Source organism: Littorina saxatilis, linkage group LG4 (assembly GCF_037325665.1).
Source record: "Littorina saxatilis isolate snail1 linkage group LG4, US_GU_Lsax_2.0, whole genome shotgun sequence".
In the NCBI taxonomy this organism is placed as follows: Eukaryota; Metazoa; Mollusca; class Gastropoda; order Littorinimorpha; family Littorinidae; genus Littorina; species Littorina saxatilis.
The window spans coordinates 53,892,991-53,903,379 of NC_090248.1; the positions used below are offsets into that span (position 1 = coordinate 53,892,991).

The 10,389-nt window shown below is 40.8% G+C and overlaps 1 protein-coding gene across 5 annotated transcripts in view; it reads left to right on the forward strand.

Annotated features, from left to right (window-relative positions):
• The window catches only part of LOC138965086 (gastrula zinc finger protein XlCGF57.1-like), a 115,490-nt gene that overhangs the window by 85,781 nt on the left and 19,320 nt on the right, over positions 1-10,389 (forward strand). For 3 of the 5 annotated variants that reach the window (XM_070337219.1, XM_070337218.1, XM_070337216.1), the window contains one exon: positions 3,688-5,774. The exons of the other annotated variants lie outside the window; for them this stretch is intronic. In XM_070337219.1, the coding sequence (XP_070193320.1) occupies positions 3,688-4,724 (1,037 nt within the window). In that variant the 3' untranslated portion in view covers positions 4,725-5,774. Of the gene's footprint in view, positions 1-3,687; positions 5,775-10,389 lie in introns of those variants that run through there. 5 annotated transcript variants of the gene reach the window in all.

The window sequence follows — 10,389 nt, forward strand, 5'->3', positions numbered from 1 at the left end:
GCTTTCGTTGCGGTGAATCCTGCGTTGCGCACTCCTTCCTCACGCTGTCTTCATTCTTGAGAATGTTTGTCAAAAATTCTCTGTTGACGCCCAACTGTGCAGCACTCTCACGCATACTACAGGATGGTAGAGCTTTAAATTTGTCAATAAGTTCTAGCTTTTCCTCGGCTGTCCGATCTTGGCGTTTTCGTTTCGACATTGTTTCCTCTTGAATCAGACTGAAAGATTGGTTGGCTCGTGCTCTGTTTGCCAAAAAGAGAGAGAATAATGTTCGTGATCACTTTAGATTTATTCACGGGAAATAATGAAAAGATCGCATGCCTTTTTTATGACGCTCAGTCTCGGGGAAAAAAAGAGAGAATAATGATCGCGACATTAGAGATCACTGAGCACTGATCACTGATCACTTTAGTTTCATTCACGAAAAAGAAAGAAAATATCGCACGCCTTTTTGCCCTTTTCAAAAAATCGTATGTATTTTTTCCCCCCGAGTGATTTCAAACTGAAAAAGATGTGAACTTGTTGCCATTTTCTCGAAACAATGTGGCCATATTAAGCGGCGTTGTGGTCATATTAAGCGGCTTTTTCTAATACATAACAAAGAAGGACAATTCCGGACCGGGTAAAATTGGTCATAACCGCGGTCATATTAACCGGCGACCACTGTACAAACAAGAAATCATAACAAATCCTTTTCACGATAGAATAGTCAGGTTGGTACTCCACTACGGTACCAAATGTTAATTTTACACCAAACAGCAAGTACAAGGTACTGAATTTACATTTAATGGGCTATGCTCACATCAGTTCAACAGTATTTCTAACTTGTTTGTTCTAAGCTACCTATCTCAAGTCAAAATAAAGGGTTGTGCATTTTTGGTTGTGTGTACATCTTTACACAAAAGGATGGTGTACAGAAGGCTCCGAAGATCTGCAGGTCCATTTGAAGGGTAATTTCTCTTTTATTTAGCTCATAAACCTTCAACAGACTGATATGTGCTGTTTTTAGCATTATTATGTGCTGCATATGGTCTCAGTAAAAAAAAACAAGGTGATGTATGTTACTTTACACCAAAATGTGGTCCTTCTGAGGAAAATTTTGTCATTCAGTGTGCTTGTTTTTATGTTGAAACAAAGGTTTGGTCTTGCTGGTTGTTCTTAAGCACTGATAAGTTATCTTCTGTCTCAAAAACAAATTCATTGTCATTTTCAAGTATTCTCAGTATGTACATTACATTTACACTCTTGTCAGAAGGCCTCACTTAAGTCTCTCTACAAGCCAACAGGTGCAAGCACTAGGAATCCTGTGACCATAGTTTAACTACCAGGTGTGTGAGGTATAAGAAAACACACACTTTTGTGTATTATGGCATTATTTAAAGACTGTGACAAAACTTGTTTGGTCAAGTAGGTAACATTTCATTGACACCAAAATCATATTTTCAACTTAGGACAATTAAATTACATCAAACGCAACTTTTTCGCTCAATATCTTTAAAATTACAATCATCCTACCTAATGACCTTCCTCTGCAATGATTTTTAAGTAAGTTTAACCAGGAACATTTTTTTAAGATAGTTTCCCTTTTTTCATGATTATTTACACCAAATGTAACATACCTAGACCAGCTAAAAAAGAACGCTCAAAATCCAAAACCTGTTTTCAGATCAAACTTTTAATAATCTAACATATGTTTTTCCATCCATTTCTGGACCTATTAAAAAAAGGATTGAGATGATACCCTTATCAGTAACTTCGTTATTCAATGCACAATGTACATACATGTACCATGCATTTCGCGTAACGCCTTGTGTGCCCAAAAAGGTGCTTTTTTTCTTGAACAAAGTCAATTTTCTCAGCATCCAGACGACTGACAGACATAAATTTGGTATGGATAGAATCTGCATGAGGAATACTTCATAACTGTATTGTTTATATTGTAGTCATTTAAAAAAAAAATTTTTTTTATTAACGCCCAGCCGACCACGAAGCGCCATATCAGGGCGGTGCTGCTTTGACATATAACGTGTGCCACACAAAAGACAGAAGTCGCAGCACAGGCTTCATGTCTCACCCAGTCACATTATTCTGACACCGGACCAACCAGTCCTAGCACTAACCCCATAATGCCAGACGCCAGGCGAAGCAGCCACTAGATTCCCAATTTTAAAGTCTTAGGTATGACCCCGCCGGGGTTCGAACCCACGACCTCCCGATCACGGGGCGGATGCCTTACCACTATGCCAACCGTGCCGGTTATTGTAGTCATTTAAAAACAGAATAAAATACAAAGTAATAAAAGTATCCAGAACAGGATTTTTGCATTTGGACACAGATTCCTGACCATATCCCATGCGTACACCAAAGACAACGTGGAACACAACATAGCAGATCTATACTCATAGAACTACTGAGCAAGCCACTGAAAAGTAGCAGTTAAACCCGTGCATTAAAACAGCTAGAACAGTCTTCTGAGCTTCCCCTTGCAGTCCCAGAAAACTGTTCTAGCTGCTTTATTGTTGACAAATGAGTAAAAAAATTTTTTTTTACAAAACAAGGAACAGTGGCTCAAACACAGTGGATTTTGCATATTTGTTGGTTAATGAAGTGGCGATTACAGTCTGTTAGCCCCCCCACGGGTTAGGGGGAAGAATTTACCCGATGCTCCCCAGCATAGGGTAAGAGTCGACTAACAGATTTTGTTTCTCCTTTTACCCTTGTTAAAGGCATAGAAAGCTGATGAATATACACGCTAATTGCTTTACCCAGAGCTGGAGACAGACTAAATTAAGTTCCCTGCAAAATATTGTGGTCTAGGAGCCCTTAAATGTTGAGATATTTGAATTTTTATTTTGATCTAGATGGTCCTATTTATAGATTTGGCAACACATGTAACGTTGATGCAAGGGAGCTAACACCGCGGCTTTGTTGACATCCTCACTTTTTCAGAGGCTAGAACAAGCTGTAATGCATGTATTATGGTCCGCGCATGGTGACATATCGTCATTATATGGTCTTATGGTGCGTTTGACATCGATTGTGGGCAAACTACACTTTGTAAACACGGGAGTGCGTTAGTATGCCTTTAAGTGTTTCTTGTATAGAATATAGTCAATTTTTGTAAAGATTTTAGTCAAGCAGTATGTAAGAAATGTTAAGTCCTTTGTACTGGAAACTTGCATTCTCCCAGTAAGGTAATATATTGTACTACGTTGCATGCCCCTGGAGCAAATTTTTGATTAGTGCTTTTGTGAACAAGAAACAATTGACAAGTGGCTCTATCACATCTCCCCCTTTCCCCGTCGCGATATAACCTTCGTGGTTGAAAACGACGTTAAACACCAAATAAAGAAATTGACCCTGTCTTCACAAGATACCATGGATGAGTGAAGGAATAGCTTCCATGTAGTATTTTTGGATTCATTTAGAAACTTTAAAAAATCTAATTGTTCAAATACTTCAATGTTTGTTATTCTTTTGTTTTGGGTGTAATCATCAAGCCTAACAATGTGTAATAAGAGATGGTTTTCTGTTGTCTTTGAAATTGCCTGCTTCTGCTTTGGGTGTGTTGAATCAGAAAGAAGAATGACATTGTCCAAAACAGGAAGCAGCTAGGAGAAACATTTGATACTAATGATAAATCATATTCTTAAATGGATGTCTTTGGGTGGGTTTTTTTTTCTCCAGTGCCATTCATCGAGGTTGTGGCCACAGAGAACACATCTACCATGCCAACAGTGCCGACATTGGAAGGACAAGCTGTAGACAGCACCCACAGCGATACCTGGGTGAAACAAGAGGAACCTTCAAGTGCAAAGTGTGATACCTGGGTGAAACAAGAGGAACCTTCAAGTATTGAGTGTGATACCTGGGTGAAACAAGAGGAACATTTAAGTACTGAGTGTGATACCTGGCTGAAACAAGAGGAACCTTCAAGTATTGAGTGTGCTGGGTTAACAAAGACTGATGATGTGAAGCAACACCTGTTAACACATACAGGAGTGAAAAAGTATGCATGTACAGAATGTGATGCTAGTTTCACACAGTCTGGTAATTTGAAGCAACACATGTTCACACATACAGGAGTAAAAAAGTATGCATGCACAGAGTGTGCTGCCAGGTTTGCACGGTCTGATGCTCTCAAGCAACACATGTTAACACATACAGGACAGAAAAAGTATGCATGTACAGAATGTGATGCTAGGTTCACACAGTCTGGTACTTTGAAGAAACACTTGTTAACACATACAGGAGAGAAAAAGCATGCATGTACAGAGTGTGATGCTAGGTTCACACAGTGTGGTACTTTGAAGCAACACATGTTAACACATACAGGTCAGAAAAAGTATGCATGTACAGAGTGTGCTGCCAAGTTTGCACGGTCTGGTAGTTTAAACCGACACATGTTCACACATACAGGAGTGAAAAGGTTTGCATGCACAGAGTGTGCTGCCAGGTTTGCACGGCCTTGTACTCTCAAGCAACACATGTTAACACATACAGGACAGAAAAAGTATACATGCACAGAATGTGATGCCAAGTTTGCACAGTCTGGTCATTTGAAGCGACACATGTTGACATATACAGGTCTGAAAAAGCATGCACGCACAGATTGTGATACTATGTTCACACAGTCTGGAACTTTCAAGCGACACATGTTAACACATACAGGACAGAAAAAGTATACATGTACAGAGTGTGATGCAAAGTTCACAGCCTTGTAGTTTGAAGCAACACATGTTTTCACATACAGGAGAGAAAAAGGATAGCTGGTTCCTACGGTCTGGTCATTTGAAGCGACATGTTAGCCCTTAGGCTGGTTGTTGCGATTACGTATACTGTCACCTGGTTGTCACGACATATGTCGCGCTACTGGCTCAGTCTGTTTGGTCGGTTCGGATTACCTCCCATGGATGCGAAAACCTACATGACTGTTTTTCTTTATTTTTCTCTCTGTTAATTCACCAGTGGCTATGTAACATGTGTTACAGAATTGCACCAGTGTAAGGGTTAAAACATACAAAAGAAAAAGCAAGGTGTCGCACACTCTGGACATTTAAAGCGACATGTTGAAACACACAGGAGCGGAAAAGTGTTCATGTACAGAGTTTGATGCGACACATTTTCACACAGAAGGGAGATAAAAGTTTGCATGTACATGTGATAAAATCATCCTTCTGTTTGGAAGTATATGTGAGCCTGCATGGAAAACCCCGTCAAAAGACGCAGCGAGCAATTTTCGGCTACAATGGAAATAAGTCAGAAGGGATAAAATTATCAATCTTCAGATTTACTGCTAAATCGCTTTATTGATCATCCAACTTCATCATCCCAAAAGGATTTCACATGTGTCTTTTTTTTGTGTAAAATATTTGTCAAAGTTTAAAGTTGCATATCATTTCAAAAAGTAAAAAGTAAAAATGTTCCCATTTAGCCTGGTTTTCCCATACATGCTCACATTTATTAAAAAGAAACAGCCTTGCTTCTTTCTTGCTGTGCAGATTTGGAATTTGTGAATATATGTGCATTAATTTGCCAAGTTAGTGTCATTTAGAAAATAAATTTAGCAAGGAATCTCCATTCCACACTAGATGCAGAGTTTTTGCATGCGTGCATGTAAGTCATCTCATTTGTAGAGGTGTAGTTGATCGGGAACAAAAGGAATGTATCTTCAAGAGGCATTGAATTTCAAACCTATTAAATAACATATCATACTTGGGGAAATGTCTTATGCTCCTTAGAACTCCTGAAAATAAACTGAAATTTGAATGTTTCTTTCTTTGAAGGTTTTTATTTTGTCAAACTACTCTCTCTCTCTCTCTCTGTGTGCATGGGACAGCTGACTGTTACTCCTTTGGTCCTCTCAGTGATCATAAATGGCAGAACAGTGGAACCCCCCTTTTAAGACCAGCCGGGTGAGTGGCGCACCGTACGCCGGCTTCGCCGGGTGAGTGGCGCACCGTACGCGATTGACGCCACACTGACAAAGGAAAACTTCTAAAAATAGTAACGGGAATATGGATTGAGCGTTGTGGACAGTGACCTTCTAAAATTAGTAACGGGAATATGGATTGACGCCACACGAAGGAAGGGAGATAAACGCAAAACACTGGAGAAGATAAGGAAGAGTTACTGGGAATGGATCTGGGAAGATGAACAGAAAAACCAAAATCGGTTCAGCGCTGCGCGCTGACATCTTGAACACACGGCCAGTACAACTGGCCTTGACACGGAACGATCCAAGGGGGGCAATCTCAGTCATCTGAAAGAGGGAAATCCAAACGCAATCCGCCTTGTTCGATTTTATGGGCTTGGACGATTGAGAAAAATAAGAAAAGCAAAAGCTGGAGTCCAGTCTGGACAAAACTGCTATCAAGAACGCAGAATTGATTTTTTCTGAGTTTTTTTTAGCCGTAAGCGCCATGTTTATCGGAGCAGGAAACTCTTCCAGAGTGAGGCCCCTTTGTTGGTTTCACTGCGGCCGCATTGTGAACAGCAGTTATGAGAAATTTGAAATGAGAAATGGCGCTTACGGCTTAAAAAAAACTCAGAAAAAATCAATTCTGCGTTCTTGATAGCAGTTTCGTCCAGACTGGACTTCAGCTTTTGCTTTTCTTATTTTTCTCTATCGTCCAAGCCCATAAAATCGAACAAGGCGGATTGCGTTTGGATTTCCCTTCAGATGACTGAGATTGCCCCCCTTGGATCGTTCCGTGTCAAGGCCAGTTGTACTGGCCGTGTGTTCAAGATGTGCGCGCTGAGAGCACGTGTTGAAAATTCTCATCCGGGGTCCACCTGAAATTTTGAAGCAGATCCATCGAGAACTTTGGCCGTGCATCGCGAACACACACACACACACACACAGACAGACACAAGTCGTATATATACATATATATAGATACAAAAAAGAGCAATCAAAGTTATTTTATTACAAGTCTTGGTTTCCAACAAAGACTAAACTTTTAAACATTCTTCCTCCTAAATCAAGACTCATGTACAATAAAGGCGTTTTCAGTGACTGATGCATGAACTCATAATTGGAAGAGCGCCTGCACCTCTTTCTTCTCAATTCACTTCCCACAATTTTAAGAGACACGACAAAAATTTATGCTCCTCGGCCTCGTATAGATCTTTTTAAGTCCAGCCCGTACTCTTCTCGGGGACTAATCTTTGGAATTTACTTCCAAGCGGTCTCAAACAATCTGCCAATGCCAAGACTTTTAAAGACAGATGTTTCTCATTACTTATACATGGCACATTTCGTTCTCACTTAGCTTGAACATGTTTATATTGTTGATGCCTTATTTGTACCTTTTACACGTTTCAGTAGATAAATGTACCTAACTAATTTCATAACATGACTTATGTAACGATGCTACATTGCTACATTGGACTGGGTGGCCGAGTGGTAACGCACTTGCGCTCGGAAGCGAGAGGTTGCGAGTTCGACCCTGGGTCAGGGCGTTAGCAATTTTCTCCCCCCTTTACTAACCTAGGTGGTGGGTTCAAGTGCTAGTCTTTCGGATGAGACGAAAAACCGAGGTCCCTTCGTGTACACTACATTGGGGTGTGCACGTTAAAGATCCCACGATTGACAAAAGGGTATTTCCTGGCAAAATTGTATCGGCATAGATAAAAATGTCTACCAATATACCCGTGTGACTTGGAATAATAGGCCGTGAAAAGTGGGATATGCGCCGAAATGGCTGCGATCTGCTGGCCGATGTGAATGCGTGATGTATTGTGTAAAAAAAATTCCATCTCACACGGCATAAATAAATCCCTGCGCCTTGAATATGTGCGCGATATAAATTGCATAAAAAAAAAAAAATAAATCCCTGCGCCTTAGAACTGTACCCACGGAATACGCACGATATAAGCCTCTGATTGATTGATTGATTGATTGCTATTACTTGCAACGTAGTTGCTTCATTGACTCCTCAGTTTCACGGATTTTTTCTTCCCTCGAAGTTTCACCCGTTTTGTGTTGCTTGAAACAGTTTTCATTATACCTTTGACAATAATATGTCATGTTCGTTTGTATGTATATTTTTGTGTGTTTGTTTAGTCTGTTAATAGTTTGCTTGTTTGTCGTTTGTTTTTATTACTTCTTTAATTGATATTCCAACATTTTTAAAACGTATTATCATTAGATTAAACCCTCCCATGGGCGAGGGCTGGATGTAAAAAAGCACCTGTTTGCTTATGCCATTACCCTCGTTAATAAAGAAATTGTCATTGTCTCTCTCTCTCTCTCTGTGCATGGGACAGCTGACTGTTACTCCTTTGGTCCTCTTGATCAAAAATGGCAGAACAGTGGAACCCTCCTTAGTAAGACCTCCACAAATGAGAACATTATGTCTTAACCGTGAAGTCGCGCTAAGGCGAAATTACAACATTTAGTCAATTTGTCGAACCCACAGAATAAAACTGCACGCACTGCACTGTTTTCACGAGGACAAAACAGCTTCGTCAATCAACGCAGCAAGGAAGTCGCTCAATTTTTGCGTGCAACACGAAGTAAACAGACATGCAAGAATAGCGTGCTGCGGTAAGGCCTAAAAAAAAAATAGTTGTGGTTACGGTAACCCGACCTACCCTATTTTTTGGGGGCCGATCCTATAACTTTTTATTACATTTGTCAAAAAAAACCACAAAAAAAACCGAGTGCACAAAACGCAATGAAAGCGAAAGCACCCGTGTCGCACACTTATTTCCCTGTCAAGTAGGTTTAATTTGTACACATTAGAAAAAAAAGTCAAAAAAAAAAAGTGATTGCCTACCTTCCTACCCTATTTTTTTTGGCTATGTTACCGTAACCACACCTATTATTTTTTTTTGCCTAAGCAGGAAAGCGCGCTTTTCTGTATTCTTTTTAACTTTTTGAGCTTGTTTTGAATACATCATAATATATTTATATGTACGAAAATACCCAGCATGCTTCCCCCGAAAGCAGCGTATGGCTGCCTAAATGGTGGGAAAAAAGGGTATTCGAGTATTCTACCGTAGACCACTATAGATGCTAAACGACTGCAAAAAACACGAGTGAACGTGTGAGTATAAGCCCATGAACGCAGAAGAATAAAAAAAACTTGACTTCATCTTCAGTTGGTGCATGAGGGGACTAAGAGTTAGCCGAAAATGAACTTTAAGTTCAGATGGTGGACTAGGTGGGGAGAGCACAAAAACCGGTGTGCTTCAGCAGTCTGCACTTAATTAACCATATCCACATATCGAGGCTCTGGGAGTTACTTCCCTTGTTTTAGGAAGCAAACACACACAAATGCCGCCTAACAAGCGCTGTGCTTGGGGACAATGTAAAACGGATGATAGGTATCCTGAACGCTGTGTTGGCGTGAAATTCATCCCATTTGTGAAACCGGGAAAGCATCTGTACCATCTAGATCGCTGCCTTCGCTGGATAAAAGCCTGCATCGCCCAGCTTACCAGTTGAACGTCAACACAATCAAGTCGTACACGTACATTTGCAGCAAGGTCAGATCTCGCACGACTTTGATTCAAGGCCTATTGCTAATTTTTTTATGGTTTGGTCTCAGTGTCACAAAAATATGACGATCTAATCAATCACTGATTTAAAAAATAAGTATGTTGCCCTATATCCATTGACATTCTTAGTGAAATAGATCTATTTGAAATAGTATTTCACTGCCCCGACCGGCGAACTTGTTGCCGGCTGTATTGAGCTTGTGTGTTCGTGTAGGCTTACCCAAAAAGTCAAAATCACAGTCGTCTCCGAAACAAGCAATAATCAGAGTTGGGGGAAAAACATTTCGTTTGTTCAGTTTTGTTTTGTTCTTGATAGTTTGTTTATCTCACACACACACACACACACACACACACACACACACACACACATACATACACAAACACACGCGCGCACGCACACACATTGCACGTACGCGCACATACACACACCTACTGAGATATGCCTAACATACACGCACGCTTGCAAACACACACATAATACGCAAACGCAGTTTAATTTCCTCAATACAAGGCGAAAGGCACACACACACCACACACAAATAAACACACACACGCAGTCCCACACACACACACAACCCTCACACACACAAATAAACCCACACACGCGGTCAACCCCCCCACACACACACACAACCCTCACACACACAAATAAACACACACACGCAGTCCACCCCCCCCCCCCCCCACACACACACACACACACAACCCTCTCTGACACTGACACACACCCGCCCAACCCCAGCGTCCAACTCAACTTTCACCAACAACCATACCCTAGGCTACTCTCACTATCGCTCTCTCTCTCTCTCTCTCTCTCTCTCTCTCTCTCTCTCACACACACACACACACACACACAAGCTCACGCAAGCACAGCCACACACA